Genomic DNA, 22500 nt, shown 5'->3' on the forward strand with positions numbered 1-22500 from the left:
TCTACCTCAGCATTGAAGGTACTAAATTTGAATACACCTATTAGGACCCACAGGCAACAAGGTGCTTCAGTCGGCTAAGCTTAATTGTATTTGTTCTTGTTTGGGACACAGGTTGCACGGGAACACAGAGGCATTTAGCAATGACTTTTATCACTGAAAAGCATTTGAAAAGTGTCTTCTGGAGTAAAGAGAAAAAAAACATTCATCCCTTTTCATGACATTGCACATAACTATGTGCCTTGGAAATTAAGGGACTTTTGATAAGTTTTATTTATTTTGTATCTTTTCTCAAATATTTGTAAGTGCTGAAGAGAACTTTGGAATTCCATTTAAGCTTCAAATTCCATATTTTCTCTTCACAATTGTGACAAAGTTTTTGATGGAAGTTTTCAAGATTTTTAATCATGATACAGTATCACATTTATCACACATTGTAAACAGTATTCTTACAATATTCTGTCCCCCATGTAGCTCCCTAGTCACTGAATGTTGTGCATTGGTATATCGAGCAGATTCCTTCATTGCTATGTTTTTCTTTGTGTATTTAAAAAAAAAAAACTGACTTCAGATCTTTTATTTTTTACCAAATTAGTTCAGTTCTGTTAGCGCGCTGTCCCAGATGTATTTATTACATATTTCTGGGGCTGGAGTGCAGCCACTGTGCAAACAGGGAGGATGACAAGAAATGTCCATTAAAACGCATTACAGGTTAAGATACTAGTTTCTCTTGTAATGTAATTTGAGTATTAAGGACTTTTTTTTTTTTTTTTTTTTTTTTGTATGGACAGTTCAAAGATTATTTTGATGATCAATCTGTGGAATTAATAGCTTAGAAGACTAATGAGGACATAAAAATGTTCATTCATTCAACTACACTTTCATCCAGATCAACAGTAAATCAAGACCAAAATCAAGCACTCCAGTCATCCATTAAAAACAAACAAAACCATAGACTTTTCTACCAGTACCTTAAGAGCACAGCTTCCTGAAAACACTGCCATTCAAACATGTCTTTCTGGAAGTATAACCACAAATAAAAACACATAGGCTCTTGAAGCTCAAATTTAGAATTTGTTTTTTGAAATCAAAGATGGGGCAAAATTAAGGCATGTTGGATAGAGATGTAATGGATCTTCCATGTCTAATATTTTATGTATGTTCTGAGGAGGAAGCAACTATACAAAATATCTGTGAAAACCAAAAATGGCCTGGTCGGTTTGTTTGTTGTTGTTGTTTTAACATATTCAAAATGGGATATGAACACCCAATTTTATAAACTGCTCAATGTATTCTTATCTCAAAGACTTTTATCATATATAAAGAGCAAAATATTGGGATTGGTATGTTGTACTATGCAACTAATATGAAAATGTGTGTTCTTAAATAGATACATATTAAAATATTTTTATCTGCAAAATTGTGTGCCACCCATTTATTATACAAGGGGAACAGTGTAATAATGTATATTCCCATGTGAAGTGCTGAGTATTTAAACAAATTCTGAAGTGTTTATGCATTGTGTCTTTTCATTAAGAACTGTGTTATTCTAATAGTCTAACAACAGATCATAGCTTACAGACTTCTGACGAAAACTACTACGTAACTGGAATTTGTGTTCTAAGATGAGTATGGCTCCTTGATGGCCCAATCTTTGGTTCAGAACTAGCCAGCATATTTATTAATGACCTAGAGGACACAGAGGATGATCTTAAAAAAAACTTTTTGTAATGTAAGGACATCAGTGAAGACAATGAGATGTCAAATATGTGGTAAATGGAGAAAATCCAGGTAGAGGTTTAGAACATACTGTTCTATGAAGACAGGCTAAAAAAAAAGGATGTCTTAGGCTATAGCAAGAACAAATCAAATGTCAGAGTTAGAAATTAGCACAGACAGCGAAGCACTGGTTGCCTGGGGAGCCTTGGAGTCCCCATCCTTAGGGGTCTTTATGAACAGGTTAGACACATTGAGCAATTGAGTTCAGTCCTTGCTAACTCTTCAGTAGGATAAAGGGATGATAAAGTAATCACTTAGCAAAGTATTATTACTGCATCATGTTGGAAAGGCTTCATCAGAATAGCTGTCTTGTATTAAAGAAGTGCCAACAACCTGTATCTCCACCAGAGTTCAAGACTTACAATACTGCATAACAAACGGGAAGAGAGGAGATGTCCATAGCAGTAACAGAAAAGGATGGCGATTCTAAATTATTTCAAAAAGCTTTTTGATGAAGACATAAATAAATGAGCAGAGTCATTTCCATAGGTCACCTCCTTTGAAATTGGTGAATCTACTGTTATAAGAGAAATTTTTGTACCCCCAGCACTTTCAAAACTAAACTCAGTGACAGATCTTTTTAAGCATTAAAGAAAGATTCCAATAAGTTGCAGAGCTTCAGAATACATCTTCCTCACTCATAATTCGAAGAATGTGATGTCCCTCTGTCTTTGTGACTGCCTCAAACATTCACTCTTGCGCATGCCATTAAGGCTTTCAGCATGCTTTACAGCTTTACACAGATTTCTGCCCTCCCCTTTTGAAACTGGCAAACTACAGCTTCCAGTTCTTGTGTTCTCAGATGCATACTATATCCTTAAGGACACTATAATGTACAGCATTTAACTGGAACAACCGCCAGGTGCCAAGAGACAGGTAACAGTTGCTGGACACTTACAAGGGCCTCATCAAGACTATCTGTAGACTGCCAGAGAAGAGCTTTCAGGCTTCAAAGCAAAAAGATAACAGGAAGCTGACGGATAAATATCTTCTAAGAAGGACTGTATAAAGTAACTCCCAAATATTTAGAGACAAAGCCAAATTCCTAAAGCCCGCAATGAGTCGTGTGATAAGTGTCTTTTGAATTTTGCACAAGATTAACCTGATCCTGCCTTGGGAAAACTTGTACAGTGTTATAGCTACTAAAATCCTGCTAAAATCTAGGCAATAGCAACAAAACAAGTGTTACATTCAACTTTTAAATGTTAGAATGCATGCTGTTGCTGACAAGAAAACAACCAGATCCTATAACCAAGAACATGATTTCTTAATTAAATTGAGTTGAACTGGTGTCAACAAGAAGAAAAGATACTTGATACAATATTTTCAATTATGGATAGCGTGTTTTCCTACAGAGGTTTCACATCACATCAGTTTTAATGCCAGCAAAAACACCAGCAAAACAGCAGTGAGAACACAGGGCAGCAAAATACAAATGATTACAGTAAACAAGGTTGGACTATGGTAGTAGAAATCCATGTGCTTATCCCAGGCTTTGAACAGAACACACAACTTTTCATTGGAAAAAATACAAAATCAGTACTGATTGTTATAAAAGTGGTTTTCTGAGCTACCACAGCAAACCTGAGCACTCTACCAAAACAGAGATATAACAATTTTAGTTTCCTTGTATTTCTTTCATCCCATTCTGTGGGATGGAAAACAGAATTATTTTATTGCTCATGTGTATGGAACGGAAAGGGGTTCAGCGTTTGATTCTGAAAGCAGCCAGGGAAGTGAGTACTACAACCACTTCAGACTTCTCAGTGGAACAAATTCTACAGGTTATCTCTGGGTCTTCTGAACATTGCTGACAACCCAAAATCTTTAATGTTATGCTAGAATCGTTTAAAGGAAAGTACTGTGGGAAGTCATGATCGAGAGAGATGCAGTCTCTCAGACACTTAAGTCAATGTAACGACAGGCATTGAAAAGACTTCGTCCTTGGCTTTGTATTGAAGAGGTGGCAGATGTTGAGAGAGAAAAGTTAACTAGCTCAATGGGTCTAGTGTGAGCTTTGTAGCCATATACTTATGGTCTGTAGCAAGTCATGTAATTTTTGAAGATATTTCAGTGCATTTCTATTCCATGGAAGGGTTGTAATAATCAGTCTAAAATCATTAAAGGGTGATTTATTTTACTTATTTTTAATTATGTTGCAAATGGAAGTATTTTGTATTGCTATAGTGACTTAGGCAGCCAGTAACACCAGGGAGAGTTTCTTCCTCTGGTATGCAATGGCATAAAGGCCAATAAATTAGATCGTGTCTTCAAGTCTCTCAGAGGCTTATTTAACTTCTCTTTCAGACCTACTAGTTTTTTTAAAGCTATCTTTATAGACTTTTCTTAAACAAAAACCACCAAATATTATTTGGAGAAATAATAATCACTATACTACAGATGTAGTAAACAAACAAAAAAGAAACAGAACAGTTGTTTTCCCAAGAAGATCTGGACTAGTATTTCCTCAGAGAAAGCTGCATCTCATCTTGCTAGTGCCATCTTTAGGTCTGCAGAATACCCTGTAGCAGTTTAAAAAGAAAAACCTTCCTTTCCAATCCAATGTTTCTGAACTTGAATTCTTATATTTTGCTTCAACAGGCAAAAGGAGACAAATCCTTAAATCCTACAGTATTTTCAACATATCTACTTCTATTCAATACACTTGTCTGTTTACAATTTCATGCTATTATAAAAAGTTTATTATTTTTCTTAAGAAGCGAGCTGTTTATTGTCGTGACTACGTACAACCATTTAGGGAGATACTAATCCAAATATTGAAAAAGGAAAAAAAGCATATTAGATGAGTAATTAAATACAAGTTCAGTAATGCTACAGCTGTCACAGACTCCATTATTATTTTTCCTTGAACATCAGGAATCACTTCCTCTATGTATTTATCACATATACTGAAACACTGAAGTGCTATTATGTCTACATAAAATAATGCCTATATACTAATCTCTAGCTTCAAGTAAGAAAGGGAGGATGGTCCTATTGTCATGTCTCCCTGTCAGGCAGCTGTGGGTGCACTACCTCACTTCACTAAGGATGAAGTGAAGATACAATATACCAGAAACTATGTACTGGAAGCTAAATACCTTCAAAATATACTTCTTTCCATATCTATTATCTTATTCATTATTAAGAAATTCAAGTCTGCCGTGGTGGAATTTCAAGTTGAACTGACTTGGTATTAAGATGGAAAAGAGGGGCAATGGCCACAGCTGGCAGCATGGCAGGCACGACTGCAGACTCTTACAGCAAATATAAGTGCATTGGAACAACTAGTTAAGCCACTAAAGTATGTCATTTTTAGTTCATCACTGGAGAGACAGCATAAGACAGAATTAATGATCTATGGTCACAAGGTGCCTCTGGCACATCAAGGTGTAGGAGCAAGTAAGAATGAATTTGGATAAATCTACTACTGCCTTTAAAACTTGTACAACTAAAGACCTGCTTTCCTATTTATATTAGGCATTGGTGTAATCTTACCAGTCACTATAAATTAATCTACAGTTCTTCATGCTTTCCCCTCGATTATTTTAAAATAAAAGGCTGGTAAGTCCTGTTAGGGAAAGGAAAAAATCAACCCCCATCATTACCAACTGCACAAAACTGGTCCTGTACACACAACTTCTCTTTTGTGATACTCTAAGAAGATGTAAACTCAGTTGTTGCTGACATTTGTAACATCCATCTCTTCAATAAACACCTGATATGACTCTACTGGTGTCTGTAACACAATACTCAAATCACCTCTCTCTTTGAGCTTGGTTGCTAATAAGACTGGTTGCTTCTTCTCAGTGTGTGTGTGTTTTTATGAAGATATACTCACTTTAAGATCACAGGATAATTTAGGTCAGAAGGGGCATCAGAATATCTCTGCGTTAACCTCCTGCCAAAGACGACACAGCTTTTTGGTCAAGACCGGTTTGCTCAGGGCTTTACCCATTTGGGTCTTGAAAACTTCCAAGGATGGGCTGGAGACTATACAACGTCTCTGGCAACCACTCTACTGACTAACTGTTCTTGTGAGGAAAGAGTTCTCTTTACATCCAGTCTGAATATCTAATTTTATCTTACGCTCATGTCTCTCAGCCTACCATCATGCACCACAGTAATGAGCCTGGCTCCATCCGCTTGCTAATTTCCCAGTAGGTACTGATGATCAGGTCCACCCCAAAGCTGTCTTTTCTCCAGGCTGGTCAAGGTCAGCTCCCTCAGCATCTCATAGAGCAAGTGCTGCTGGTACCAACTACCTTGGTGGTATTAAGACACTTGAGTTATATATCTTTTTTTTCCCACATTTGAGGTACGAAAACCAGGGACAGTATTCCAGATGTGATCTAACGAGTGCTGAGCAGGGGGAGATAATCATTTCCCTCAGTCTCTTAGCTCTCTACTGCTCTTAATACATCCCAGGATGCTGCTGATCTTTTCAGCTGCTAGGTATCTATGCTGATTCACACTCAGCTTGCTCTTTGCCTACATCCCCAGGTCCTTCTCATCAGAGCTGCTCCCCAGCCAGGCAATCCCAATGTCCATCACTAGGGAATCTTCTTTTCTGAGTGCAGGGCTTAGCATTTCCTGAAGTTTCTCTTGGCCAAGTCCTTCAACTCATCCAGGTTCCTATGAACTGCTATCCTATCCTTACAAGTATACTTTGTTCGCCCCAATTTATGTTATCTGCAAATTTGATGAGAAAACAGTCCATCCTCTAGAACATCAATAAAGCTGTTAACAGGATAGGTCCCAGCATATTCTTATATTCCAGAAGAAATAAAGACAATCATATGCTACCCAGGTGTGGAAAATGGAAGACCAGAGTAAAATGCAAGAACAATTACTAATTAGCGAAGATCTAGCATGAATACAGCAGAGAAGAGTTCCTCTGAGTACTTACACATCTCAAATATCAGAGGGAGGAAGACAGCAGGAAAATACTAGTTATCTGGAAACATGAAGTGACCACATGGTACTATTTTAAAGAGAAGAATATGCCACAAGCAATATAGAGTGTCTGAAATGGAGGTAAAAACAATTAAGACAACAATACCAAAACCCCACAAAGAAAAGGTTTATTTTACCTGTACCTTTTGGATTTCACTGGAATATAGAGAGCAGAAAATATTAAGACATTACACTTCTATTACAGGAAAAAAAAATCACCTAGAAACTTACTGGCTGAGAAGACATTGCCAATTAGTTCTGCCACAACCAAGAAAGTATCTTCTTGCTCATATGCTACAGACAAAAAGGTTCCAGATTTCAACTTTAGCAGTTTTGCTAATACTGTAGACTGCTAAGACTTCATAAGATATTTGAAAATTTGTACAAAGATTCCAGATCTGAGAGCTCTTTATTTGGAGAAAAAGATTTTTAATGAATTAAAATTGAGAAATGTGGCTGTAAGCAGTCACAAGAAATATCAGATGGAGATTAGGAGTGACTGAAGGCAGAATAAGAAATGAGGTAAAGCCACAGATATGAAGACAAATGATTTCTTGGAATGAAATCCAGATCTCATTCAAGTCAACAGCAAAATTCCCCTTGACGTCATTAGGGCCGAGATTTCACTTGTGAAGTTTAATCACACCAGATGTAAGTGAAACATGCAATGCATCTGACAGAATGCTCGTGGGGAAGAGGGAATAACCAAAGGTGATACACATTTTGAAACATGCATTTTTCTTCCACACAAATGAGGTGGAATAAAAACTATATATAAGGCCAGTAATTCTACTTGCCCTTAAAGGGCTCTGAGTGCAATACAACAATAAACAAGGAGATCTGATTGATATACTTTTACTAGCAAATTCCCATGAGAAATCTCAAAAATCTCTTACTAAAATTAGAGGTAAAATTCTGCCAATAATAAAAAGAAAAGACAAAAGAACAAAAGATTATTTCACAACATGGAAGTAGGTTAACAGTGAGAATTCTCTAAGATCCTATATTTGATTAATGTTTTTAATATAATTATTAATATCAAAGTAGATAAACAGAAGTAACAAAATAATACATCAGTCATAGCTAAAAGTAACTGTGAGAAAACTAAGAAAGTTGACAATCCATGGCAGATCAATCTATTGTTGACAAATACAATTAAAAATATACTACCTATATGTATCTATTTACTGTAAGTGCTCAGGAAATGTGGTGTTAGAAATTCTTCAGTGACACCTCTTCTGAAGAAGTCCAAAGCCAGTATGTTACACTAACTGGGAGAGAATAATGACACTGAAAATATGAATCATAGAACAGCTCAAGTTGGAAGGGACCCCAAAGATCATCTAGTTTCAACCCCCCTACCACAGGCAGGGATGCCAACCACTAGACCAGATTGCTCGGGGCCTCATCTAACTTGGTCTTGAACACCTCCAGGGATGGGGCATCCACAACCTCTGTGGGCAACCTGTTCCAGGGCCTCACCACCCTCTGAGTGAAAAATTTCCTCCTAACCTCTAATCTAAATCTCCCCTCTTTTATTAAAAAAAAAAAAAAAACCTTGTCCTGTCATTATCTGATTGGTCAAAGAGTCGCTCTCCATCTTTTTTATAAGCCCCCTTTAAGTACTGAATGAAACATGCTTATATAGTTATACCAGGCCATCACTTCAACTAGTATATTCAAGGTGGTTGATTACCTCTTAGCTATTACTCATCTCAAAAGCAAGAAAGAACAACAAAAGTGACCTGTGGCATGGTATACATTTCCATAGAAGGAAACACTAAATAATTATAAGAGTGCTTTGAGATGATTTATCTGCCACTACAGTCAACACAGAAAAATCAACAGCTTGGAAACATGAGTAAAAGTGATATATTAGAAATATGGAAATAGGTAAAATACAGGAAAAAAAGCAAATGTTCATACTTTATCCTTACACATAATTAAGGGTCAACTGATTTAATATGGCATCTTTCATGATCACGTTACCACTACAATTATCCCACTACTAATTTCTTCTCATGATAAAAAAAAAATCACAAGGCTACCACTACAAAAAAAAAATTGAGAATCCTCAGTAAGTTATACAGCTCATTGGGACAATATTATTTAATAGAATTAAAATATATAAGCATTTAAGGATTCTGACATGCCATTTACCATTACTCTATAGGAAAATATTCTAACAGATACTGACCCTCATACCACAGAAGCAAACCAGCCATTAATTCACAGAGATTATAAGCAAACCTCTCCTTTTTCCTTTCTATATCACAGCACTTCCCAACTCAGGGGTGATTTTGTGCTGCTTATCTACAAAATATACCAATAAATTTGTTCCTAAAATGGTTGTAGATAGTGTTCTGGCACATCTTTCTCTATCCGTTTGGCTCTGCACAACCACATCAAAATGCAAACTGTTTCACTTAAATTAGAGACATAAAATTTGTGGTTTCTATTCTAAGCAAAATTCAAAAACAGATATTGGTGACAAATGAGAATGAAAAGGCAAACATGTAAAACAAGCTTTTGAAGAATTTCAGCTTTATAATAACGAATCAGATTTGAAAAAAGTTGAAAATTTAAAAAGCAAAGCCTCATATGACCTCACACTTCCTTTAAAAAATTAGCTTTGTAAAAATAAATTTGTAGAGAATAAAGAACTTAAGTTCCTGATAGATTTGTTGATGCCCACATGACAATTTCCCTTTAAGCAAAAAAAAAGCCAACAAAAGCCTAGATAACTGATTAAAAATTGTTAATGAAATTGATAATAAATTAATTAGGTCTTTAAAAATAATGAAAATAATAAAATAAACACATACATATATATACTTAAACTTGACAAGAAAATGCCAAGGTAATAAATAAGGATACCTGATCTGCACTGATATATTATCAGCTATGAATACTAATAATACTAACTGCAAAAATAATCATATGAAATCTTTGCTTTTGCTGCAGTGAAAGAAAGGATCTTACTGAAAAACTGATATTAGCAATATATTTTCTTTCCATTTCAAATGCAACTCAAAACTCATGCACAATTAGCCCTTAAAGGATCAGAATTTTTAGGAATCAAGTTCTGATTAAGAAGATGACCTTAATATATATTTTCTGATTCTAATGACTGTGATCAAAATTCTCAGCTTTGACTTTGGCTTGCTTCCTTTGGTGCCTAAATAAATGCATCTTCTCTGTAATAGAACCACAAAAAGTAGAAACTTGACTAGAATTTACCTTAAGGCACAGGCCTCTAATGTCTTTCAAGAACTCCACTGTGTGCGGTTCAAATGTCAAAAGTTAACATGCTAATCAAAGAAAAGGATTAGGAAAAAAGAACATAGAAATTTTTAAGATAAAATTGGAAGGAAAATGATGAAATACTAGAAATGTGAGTGTTCGATTTTTTGGGGAGTTGTAGAACAACAATCCAAAAAGAGCAGGCTTGAAAACAACAAATTTTAAGAAAAGGAGGTTACATATCTGCCATGTTCTGTAGTATCTAAAGGTTGTGAAGTTTTAAGTTTTTGTGTAAAGTATAAATTTTTCACCAGCAACAACTAAATATCTATTATTCACGGATTATAGCAGGCAAGTGTTCTCTATGCAAAATCTGGAGGGCTATTCAGTGAACCACGAAAAGAATTTGAACTGTACTGTTTTTTTTGGTTTTGCTTTTTTTTATATCTTAATATACATATAGCCTATATAAAACTTCCAACACCCTTTTGTGAGTTTTTATAAGCTAAACCATGTTTTTCCACAGTGCAACCTGAAAACTTTGTTATGAAGCAGCAACAAGGGATTAAGTAGCGTTACACTTGTAGCTAGGCCTGGTACCATTTACTTTATGGACAGTGTTCATCAAAAATCTTAATTCACAAGTATGCTTGATGATAATTCTTTCAGCAGGGTGTTACCAGAATGATTCCTTCTCATATATTAAGTTTATTGAAGATTTTTTTTTTTCCTTCAGTGTTTAAGAGCTAGGACTTGAACTGAAACTAGCTTTGCCTTCCAGGACAACTCCGGAGAATGGCCATCTCTTCTGCTTGCTTTTTGCAAAATAACTTATGACAGCATTTAACAAGTACATCTGCATGTCACAGTCAGCAGGGACAAATGGGTCAAACTTACCTGTGTAGGACTGTCTTCACTGCCCTAGCTGACATTTCTGACGTTAGTTCAATCTTATGCTCACTATATATTTTTCTGTAAGGCCAAGGTTCATTCAGTCTTAAAACTAGGAGTGCTTAAAGATAGTTAAGTATGACAGCTCTTCCAAATTACAAAGTAAATGGACTCAGTCAGTCTCAGCCAGCCTCTAGTAAGAAATGGCATACCTGAAAAAAAACACCTTATTCTTATGATATATGTGAAAAATAAAAGGTTGGAAGACCTCAAGAGGTCATATTGTCTTTCCATCCCCTTCCTGTAACCCAAAACAGAATCATTTATACCTAAAACGCTTCTCACAGATGCTTCTCTGATTTATTCCCAGAAGCTTATAGTGTCAGTCTCCCTGTGCTAGTATACATATTGGCACTTCTCTATCCTACAGTCAGAAAGGTTTGTTTTCTGGTGGCTAGCCTACATCTTCCTTGCTGAAACGTTAATCAATTACTTCTTGCCCTAATCCTAACAGAAAAGTTCATTCCCATCTTCCCTACAACAGCTTTCTGAAGACTTATTTCCCCATTCAGTTTCTCTCTTCTCAACTAATAAACCTATTTTTAGTCCCTCCTTGGTCTTCAGCAAAGGCCAATCTCTCTACTAAATTAGCACAGCCAAGAAGTGGGGAGAACGGTATACAGATAGATGGCATGGATTGCCCACTGGTCTCATCATCTCTTGAAGAACAAAGGTAGGCTGAGCCCACAAATAAGACCCAAGACGATGTGTCATCATCTTAAGAGCCTGATGCCTCACTTGCCCCCACATCTCTGCTGTTTGAGATTTGCCACAGTTACAGCCTTCTTCTGACAATCTATCTATATTCTTTTAGAGTCACATGAGAATCAGGATCTACACTGACTAGTCACCCTGATTATAAGAAATGAGTTTTCTTTGATTATTTTTATTCCCATGGTTGCTTATTTTTGTTTGGGTGTTTTTTTGTTTTGTTTTTAATATATCCGTCGTGCCTTTTTTGAAGTTTGTTGTCCACAGTGGTACCTTAGAGGTCTTATCAAAAGAACTGGGTGGAGGATAGAGATTACTTTTATATACAACATTCCTTTTTAAGTATGCTTTCACAACCACATACTTTTGTCAACATACATTCAGCTGGTCATCAGCTACAATTTTAAGAGTCTTTACTTAAGAATGACTGCTATACCAGTCATCACCACCTCATAATTACACTAGTGATTGTTCTTACATCTAATGCTTCAAGCTTAATTTTTTTCAGAGCATTTCACCACATTTCTAACAACACGTGAATGCTAATCACACCTCCCATTTTTATGCAATTACATATTTAAGATTTGGATGTGAAGAGCAACACATCTGAAGAATATGTTATATCCACATGGCCTCAGCAGGAAAACACAAATAAATTCTGCCTGCAGACTGAGCTGATTAGGAGATATCTGAGTTATCAAGGGGCCTATATTAATATATCCTCCCTCTTACCTATGCTTACTTTGGCCTATGCTTAATGCAGATTTCTGCTTCAAAGAGGAGTATGTTCCAGCCTAAAGTAGTATATACAGTGCATTACATTGTTCATTACTGCATCTACAAATATCTAACTACAAAATAAAATTATATTTTAAATTGTACTTCTAGCAAGTCCAGGTGGATAGAAAAACAACAATTTCTTTCAACAAGAATAAAACAACCTTCATAGTAACAGACCAAACACTACTTGATGGGTGCTCATCTGAAGGCAATTTCACTGTTACCAGTCATGGTTTCACTATAAGTACATGAAACCAAAAGGTCAGTCTAATGCCAACTGGCATTGTGTCAAAGACTTCTCTAAACAAAGCAAGATGCTATTCTAAATGAGGACAGTGGTGTAAGAGCAGTGTAAGTAATATACAGCTTCTATTCAACTGTATCTGAAGATGTTTTTCAAAAATTAAACAATTCAATTATTACCTGAAGACTGCAAGAGATGGGGCAGGGATTTGAAAATCCTTTTTGTTTTGCCATTGTACAGACCTTACCACAACAGCATCCCCAGCCTATCTTTTAATACTGTACTGTAAAAATAAACCATAATGGTTGAGCTAAATTTAGCTAAAATGTTTTTCCCCCATAAAGACAGAAAGAAGAAACATTATATGCAACTATGTCTGGAATACTTCAAACAACTCAGTTACCACCTGTGCATGAAAATAAAACCAGACAGTAGTTTTACTGAACAGCCCCTAGAAAGATAACGAGAACGAACAGCCTACCATATCAGAAAAAGCCTGCATGGCCTACCAAAATGAAGACTCAAAGTTCAGTGTGCTCACTATAACACACTTAAATAAACAGCGAGAGTGAGAAAGACTATACAAGATAGAATGTATACCAGTAAAACTAAATTGGAATATATTTGGAAATGGGAATATGGCTTACCATCAAAGGAATGAAGTTCTGTAATGGCTTTCAAATTTGAGAAGAACTATGATAAATTTAGGAGGAAACTGTATGACATGGTTGCACACAACATGAGTCTTATTTCCTGTGTTCTTAGAACAGGAGAAGATAAAAGCTCAGAGAACATTTTTCAGCGGTGATGACTGATAATGCCAAATTTGCAAGGAAACAAGAAAAGGGGGGAAATAGGGAATGAATAAAAAAGTTGGGGGAAGCCCCTAATTACTAAGAGTATCACTATCACAACGTAATACTGCATCAAAGAAACATTTCCCCTTATCCATCTTAACCACAAGCTTATGGATGTCTTTGAAAAGGGTTAGTGAGAGGCAGTGATCATACAAAGGCTGTGTAACATCATTAAACTGCTATTAATAGATACAGTAGAACAAATGAACTTGGTAAGTCTGGGTAAAGGAGGAATACTACTGGGTTTGTTCAGCCTAATTTAAGAAATACATTTAATATTGTTATTTAGTTGGAGAAAACAATTGGAAGGACCGAGGAATATTACAACTATAACCCTTTGAGAAATTGTATAAGGGTCAGTGTGTTATACATACGCATTCCCAGCAGTGTTTTAAATCACAGACTGCTGTTAGATGCGAAAATCACATTTTCCCAACTGAACTTTGCCAGAACACTGTGAACACTGATTTTGTATATGGACTTTACTAGGTATAATCATACCTTTAGTTATCTTGAGATTTGGTTATTTTAATGGGCTCTACACAAGGGATTTCACACTGAGATAGTCTTTCTATAAACTCTTTAAAAAAAGATTGTATTGAAAATTTTAGTCTTAAGATCTGTGTTAAAAGAGTCTTCTACAAATGCTAAAGACTAAATAATTGCCAAATAATAACCCTTACCCAGCATAATGTCCTAGATTTTTCAGTGAATCTCTGCCTGAATGTATGGATCATTATTTAAAACCCTATTAAACTACTGGTATAAACATTACCAATTGGCTATAATTGTATGTTTTTATTTGACTGTTTACGTGATACTTAAGTGTAAAGACACAGTTTGGACACGTACCTACAAAAATTATTTAGAAGGTCTACTTTTAAAAAATTTGGCTTATAACGTTATTCTAAACCCAAATGCAAAGTGGATAAAATTGAAAACTATGCACACGGTTCTAGAAATACACTGTTAATGGCACTACCATCTCAGCTTTTGTGTTGTACTTCAGCAGGAATCTCTTATGAACTAAATTTAAGTGTGTTACACAACCATATCAGTGACAGATTTAGGTGCACAACTGTACAGCTTCTAACATTTTTAACATCTGTAGCAATATTTAAAGATGCACCCTTTTCTTATACATACTTGTTATGTGAAAAGCATAAATACCTTGTCCATCCATACACTGAGAATTTATGACAGCAGGGCCACAAAGTTTTCAGCAATACAGCTTCCAAAAAGAGTCTGTGAAACCCCGCAGGAGCCTACAAACTTCTACAAGCCAAGCTTTGGGGATCTGACACTTTTCAGCTGAAGGCACTGTATCTCCGGAGTGATCTTTTTGTCAAGAGCATTGCGAATGAACTGTAAAAGCGCAACAATTGGGGTTGGAATAATATAAAGAAGAAATAGCAACTACTGATCCAAAGTAAGACATGTAACATTTAAGAAGCTAAAGAGGAAATGATAAAGGACTGGAACATCGGTCTTGAAAGATAAGAGAATTGATGAACCAAAGCAAAATGTAGAGCAAAAATGGATTGAAAAGTAAAGTAATGCAAAATCAAAAAATAGGAGAATATAAATATTTAGAAAAATGTTCATGTGAAAAGCTATGTCAATTGGAATTATGAAAAATATTATTAATCAGAACATCTTTACTTATTTTTCCATTAGGACCTACATACAATTGGCTCTGTACAAATAGCAGGAGGCACAGTCACAACGCAGGAGTTCACTGTCTTATGATCCATAAAATCAATAAAGATTAAAAAAACTAAATGGTAAGAAAACAATATGAGAAAGCGTTGAATTGCTGGACTTGCCTGTCACTTTCACTTGCTTTATAGTGCTAGGCAAAGCCAAAATTATTCCATTGTTTATTCTTACAATGGAACTTCTTTCAATGGGAATATGCTCAGACAAAAGCTGTAACCTTTATGATCCTATGCTTCTTAGCTCTTACTCTTTCTACTTAATAAAAATCAGTTGTTGCAAAGTCTTTGCCCATTATCTTCCTTAAGATTCATAAATAAATAAAAACGTGTGTAATTAAGCAGGTGTTAAAATGTCATGTGATTAAGTGAGGCCTTTATGATGAACAAGGATACTCAGAAACACTGCAATTGCTACTACATTCGTTGGCTCAATTACATGCTTCTCACCTATTTAATAATGCTTATATTCCTGTTAACTGATGTGTTTTGTGAGTTTATTTTCCTCTACTTCTTATGTAAGTCAAGTCTTATACAACGAAGAAGAGATTTGGATCATAGCAGTTTCCTAGAACAGAACAAGCCTCCAAGGTAAATGCAAAGAGATCATGAAATGGGACGATGTAACGATGTAACGATACCACTCCCCTCTCCCTCCCCCCCACCCCCCCCCCAAAAAAAAAAAAAAAGGAAAGGAAAGTAGGAAAGACAGAGGACTGGAACATTATGAAGTTAAAGAAACAAGGGAATGAAAGGGATTAAAACTGGATGGAATGATAGGTAACCTACTGTAAGTGGTGTGAAAGCTTAACAGTAGGGGACTGGAATAATCAGATATGGGAACAACCTGACAATGGAATGCTTTCAAACTGAAGGACCTCAGAAGTAAATGATCTTACAGTAGAATAATCATATTTGCCTCTGGGAATAAAATTTAAAGATAAAAAAGTTTGAACAAAAATAACAAGTTTGATGATTATGCAGATAGAACTGCAAAGAGAAATGATCCAGTCAGGGCAGGAGTGGGAAAGGTAAAGCAGAAAGGTTGGGAACGACAGCAGAATACAAAGGAAAAGGTGACTGAAACCACAGATGGCTGGAACTCATCTCTTCAGAGACAGAATTGAAGATGAACGATGACACTGGATAAATTCATTTTTCTAATTCATCTCAGATTGACTATTACTCTTGTTTATTTGGACAATATTTATTCTTTCTCACAAGAACGTGACATAACATTTTCTAAAAACAGCTTTAAAGATCATGGGATGTATGTGTGTCCTCACATTTGGCTTCAAATACTTCCAGTCTTACAGAGCTCACTCAGTAACATAATAGTCATATGAGGTTATATGAACTCATATTTTAACAAGGAACTTTCTCAAGACTTACTTTTGCTTTTCACTGTACTTTTAAAAAAGCGACCAACAATTATAATTCTAGAAAATAAAATGAAATCCATTACCTTCAGGATTCTGGATTTGCTGTTAAGAACTAGATTATTTTTATAATTCAATTAAGAATATAAGAGATTAGATGCATTGTCATCAGTCTACGCTCTCATACAGCATGAGCAGCAAGAAAAACATGACAACAGCCTTATTCCACAAAACCTCATCAGGATATTTAACGTCCCTATCTCCTTCGTTAATTCCTCTTATTAAATGAGCTGCAGTGAATTGTAACAGAATGGCATAACCACCTTATTGTTTCCTATGTTGAGGCTACATTTTCCTGCGTCTACAATTTTTCATGTTTTCTGATTACTATTTCTTTTCCTGCCATCAGCGTTGCAGTTTACATTTCATTTTTGCCTTCCCCCCCCCCCCCCCCCCAAATTTATACAGTTAAGTAAAAAGGAATTTCACATGATGCATTTGCCAAAACATAAACACATGGACAACAGATGCTTTAAGTGCTCTGGTAGCGCCCTATAATTCTGGTCCATACCAAATGCTTTAAAAAATAAAGAAAGAGTCTTAGGTATTGATTTCAATGAAAAGAACATTGTTCAGCACTGATTTCTGACAATTGCTATTAGAGGAAATTGGAACTTTGAACAGTACACGTCCACAATAAGTAAAGCATTTCCTCATTGAAGATTTATCCCTCAGTGAAGAATGGAGCACTTGATGTCCACATCAACCTACCAGAAACTGGATTTGAAGAATAATCACAGACAGAACTTTGATTTCTTTTGAAACACAGAAATTAAATCTAGGATTTGAGATCCCACCAGTGATATGCTGCACATGGGATCGTGGAATTATCTTTCATCAGACTAGAAATGGAAACTGGGAAGCATGCAGCATAAGATTTCTGATGCTTTACATAATTATTAACTCATGAGATATTCTAACTACCAAGCCATAGTTATACTGATCACCTAAAAGTTACCTCAGTATTTAAGCGTTCAAGAAGTATAAATAGAGCAGATTATATATCATTACCCAAGGCAAGAACTGGGAAGCTTTTAAAGTGTCACTGTCTTGGATTCACTACACTTAACCATTTGAATGTTAACATTTAGTTGAATTTATATTCCTACTGTTTTTCTCTAGTCAATGATCAGGGACTATTTTCTAAGTAAGCAGATTCATCCACCTATGTTAGACATCCATACACAGATGGATAAATTGATTACTGTAATTGCTCTCACTACATTGTTTTTGAAAATCAAATGTAAAGGACCAGGTCCAAATCCAAAGATTCGAACAACTTTCTTCTCTTTCTGACTGCAAGTAGCTAAGGTATTATACAGTAATAGAAAACAATTTCTTTGATATGTTCTCATGTTCAAAGCACAGATATACTGACTACTGAACATGCAAATGCAATTTTTATTATGTATATAAAATTTAATTCATCAAACTAAAAAATATAAACATACCAAAATAAGAAATTTCCACCGGTATATATTTATCTGGTAAAACTAAATTCAATATAGAATATTCAATATAGAATTCATTTCTAACAACTATACGCATAACTTACATAGGTACTTAATTTTCACTCTGCCACTGGGACTCTTTGTATTTTTTGCTGATGGTCTAATACCAAATAAACATTTACCCCTGGGATCTTGATCTAGAATCCAGACCCTGCCCTTTCCCAGATGAATGCTCTGATCCCTAAATTGCACCACATCCTATTGCCTCTTCCCCTTATACCATCTCTGTCATTCCTGGAAACATGGCAGGCAGTAACTGCTCAGCATATTCCTGGTGTCGCAACCAGTACACTTTCCCGGGAATCAGGAGACGCAGGTTAAACCTACTTGAAGACTAATAGAGCCACCTACTTTTTAGGTGAATGCACTAATTATCACCACCAAGAACACTCCTCCAGCAGAGAAACAGCAAGACTTCCTGGGAGAACCGTCTGGGGAAGATATATATTTTGTGGCAGCAAAATACAAGTTATTTTCACTATTATTCACTAGTACTAACTATTTTTGATTTCAAGAATAAATCGGGATTATGTAATCTGTGTAGGAAATGTAAAGTTTAAAACCTCTCTTCACTTTTTGCTACATTCCTTATTTATTTTACTTCTGTCGCGCTTTCCCTATGTTGCTTTTTTTTCCACTTTAAGTAACAGTACGTTAGCAAAAACAGGGGACACTGCTAAACATGATCATGGAAGCAGGAAGAGGTGGTCTCTTTTTTCTTACTCCCCTTCCTCCTGCAATAGCCCCTCCCTTCCATGACTTCAGAATTCCTTGCAGACTACATTCCCTTTTTCATATTCTCATCTCTTTAAGCATGAAAAAGGCAAACATTTAGCAAGTGAGTAGCACACCAGCCATAGTATGCATCTTCTGGTTGACAGTTCACAGTCTCATAGAAGACCAGTAATCTTGCACTATATTTGGTGTAAGGCTTGAACAAGCATAACCTCTTTCTCCAGTAGTACCTTGGTACATTTACACTGTTACTTCAATTGAGAGCTAAGCGACATGTAGACAGTTTCAAAACAGTAACCACAACAAGTCCTGAAATTGCCAGTTTTGGCAAACAAAATATAGAAATGAGAGAGGAACTCTAACGCTCAAGTTGGGGTGTAACTCAAGGGTTTTGTTTGTTTTTACAGGCAAGAATTGCTACAATATGTACCTATAAACACAGCTATAAATGTAGCCATATCTACATAATTATATGCACAGACATCTCAGTTTATCCAGCTGAATGCCAGACAGTACACAGGATATGTAAACATCTCTGCCAAACACTTACAAAACAACTTTGATAACAAGTGTCATTCTTTTCTGTAAAGTAGCTGTTTTTAACACACATGATCTAACTCTTGTTTGCTCTTTAAAGTTTTATTGTCATGGCATTTTATACAGGAAGAGAGCATTAGCATACTCAGGAGAACTGCTAAAAGTAAAAGGCCTCAAGCTACCCACTGCATGGTTGATAGCATAAAGCATGGGATATAAAAACTTTTGTCTGATTGCTCACTTTACTTGTTTTAGAGTAGTGTTACTCTCAAGAGCATATATTCATGTTCTTTCTACTTCAAGTTTTATTACTTCTTTTGTATTATTTAATACATCTAAAGACACTTCCAAAAGACAAATTTTTCCATTTTGAAAAAGTAATGGTTTGGAACATGATAAAATACATTAATGTTCACAGTGTATTATTTTCAAAGGCAAGTAGAATAAATGTGCAATAAAACAATTAAATGCATGACAATAAACAACTCTATTTGATCATAGATATATTAACATGCCAAACATAAGAAAAACTCTGTAATACATTTCCCCTAAAAAAGGTCAGATCAAAATGGATTCTCCACACACCAGAGCATAAGTAAAAAGAGATTTTGGTCTCAATTACCATTACTGCTAAATATCCCACTCCAGAAATTAAAATTAACATTAAAAATGTGAAAGAGAAAATGGAATGAAAAAAAGGCAAATTGGACCATCTACTTTAAAAACAGAAAACACTATGACCGTAACTGTATACACACATTAAAAATCATCCTACAGTAAACTTAAAACGAAGCCTACTTAGATATCACACTGCTAATTATTATATAAACAACCTGAGAAACAATACCTCCAAGATACATGTTTTACTATTTAGTAAACAAGAAACTGCCACATTTGACACCACTGATTAAGGCCAGGCATTTCTAAAGCTTCAGACACATTTCTGAAATCCACAATACATCAATTTTTAATACTTCCACTCTCTCAGCTCCATTAAAAAGATGGTAGGGGAAAGATTTTAGAGTAATTAATGATATAGTTAGCTGCTAAATATTAATAGGAATCGTAGTCTTGCATAAAATATAACATATAAACCTTGCCAATACAGACGCACCAGTAATTAAACTTGAATATGTAATTACACTGATTTATAAGACAGGCAAAAAGTTACACTTTACTGGCTTCTATGTAAACTGTGGGCAACAGTTAAACTTTGCATTTTACGGTTTATGTAAATGGGCAATATCTCCACCACAGTTCATAAATGGTTTAGAGACTCACAGTTAAAATTACAACTAACACCAACATGCACGTTCTACATTCAATGCTTGCAAGCTAGTTGAAGAGGTTTGAAGAAAAAAAAGCTTAAAACCAATCTTACTACACAGTAAATGAAGAAGTATCTATTTAATTGTTTTAATATAAATGTTTAGTTTCAAATACATAATTCCAGGTGTTCCACTTACCTACGTTTCAAAGCACTTTTGAGTAATATTGGTTCTTAGACTAAGACATTTTTTTCTTGAAAGTATGCTAACTGCACTTACATGTGAGGCTGAGGAGAGCAGCCCGGACTGCTATTTCCATTACTGTCAATGTGATCCAGCGAACCATTGAGATCTTCATGGACTGCCTGCAGTAAGCCACTGGATGCGTTATTTATCAATCCTGGGTTACTAAGCAATGGTAAACTACTCTCTGCCAGTGCAGCCTAGCAAAATGAAGAACAAAAATAAAATTCTCAGTCCTCACACACACAAACCACTTTTAAATGTTCATACACATACAAATGTACACACACAAAGCAGCTCATTTTGAGTAGCTGTAGAAATGGTCAGAAGGACTTTATTCATTTTCCAGTTATTTACACATTCAGACTGTAACAGCATCTCTATTTCTGGTTTAACATTTCTCTTACATATGTTTCATTATTTTCCATTATTATTCCATGTCCTGATATTCTTAGTACTTCTCAGTTTTACATCATTTTTCGACTTAGAACTACACTTAACCCCTATGCCCTTCCACACAATGTATGGCTCCTTTATAATGCAGGCAGCTGCTATACTTTAAAAAATGACCAGAACTTAACTCAAAATAAAAAAGTCCTGACATTTGCCTCTTCTGCATAAAAATTATATATTATAATTAAACTTTAAAGTTTTTGCCATGAGCACCATGTTCCCCAACACTATGATGTGAAATCATTTATGACAGCTTGGATAAATATTAATGCATATCCACATGCATTTGCAAGAGCTTCTATCAATCTAACATTTGCAGCAAAACTGAGTGTTCCGGATTTTGCCACAGGGTGTCCTTCTTGCTTCTTCACATCAAAAGTAGCATGAATAAGAACAAGTACTTTTTGCAGTGCTAGGTAATACAACTTACTTGGGTGATAAACCCAACTATTTAGGATGACCATAACGTTCACATAAACATAAATATAAGCTACTCTATACAATAATATAACAAGAAATAAAATACTTCACATGTAATAACATAATTAATGTGTGAAAAAAAAAGTTTTTTGTTTTTTTTTTTTACCTGCAAGCTTGCATTAAGAGCTGCTCCATAGCCTAAGCTGGTGGGTATGTTTTTCACTAACGTTGGGCTTCTGAAAATAAACGATTTTTCAAAGTTTAAAAAACAGGCAGACATCCTGGCTGGCTCACTGGGTTAATGGATTGGTGTTTCAGCTCAGAAGACCCGAGTTTGAAAAGGAAAAATGAAATGAAGTTGGGGGTAAAGGGGCTCAACCCACCAGAGCACAGTGATTTACTCCTATCAGAAAAGCAAGCGCTATGCTGTAATTAGACCCATGTGAGAGCAGGGACATGGTGACTTAGCTTTAAACTTTGTACAACACCTGCCTCGGCTATGCTTGCTGTGTCACTTGGGTTTTTTTGTTTGTTTGTTTGTTTTTTTGTTTTTTGTTTTTTTTTTGTTTTGAGTTAACAGTGATAAATGTTTGAATAGATGATTAGACAAGATGGTAATCCTCACTTCCATGAAACTATGAGGGTACAACAACATACAAAT

At 35.5% G+C, this 22500-nt stretch overlaps 1 protein-coding gene across 15 annotated transcripts in view; it reads right to left on the reverse strand.

Annotated features, from left to right (window-relative positions):
* Positions 1 to 22500, reverse strand: part of FOXP2 (forkhead box P2) — a 441200-nt gene that overhangs the window by 8421 nt on the left and 410279 nt on the right. For 14 of the 15 annotated variants that reach the window (XM_066991473.1, XM_066991518.1, XM_066991451.1 and 11 more), the window contains 2 exons: positions 22006 to 22075; positions 21003 to 21166 (listed from right to left, as the gene is read on the reverse strand). In XM_066991473.1, coding sequence (XP_066847574.1) covers positions 21003 to 21166; positions 22006 to 22075 — 234 coding nt within the window. The remainder of the gene's footprint in view (positions 1 to 21002; positions 21167 to 22005; positions 22076 to 22500) is intronic. The other variant, XR_010829081.1, reaches the window with a different exon arrangement.

This window comes from Anser cygnoides, chromosome 1 (assembly GCF_040182565.1).
Source record: "Anser cygnoides isolate HZ-2024a breed goose chromosome 1, Taihu_goose_T2T_genome, whole genome shotgun sequence".
Lineage (NCBI taxonomy): Eukaryota > Metazoa > Chordata > Aves > Anseriformes > Anatidae > Anser > Anser cygnoides.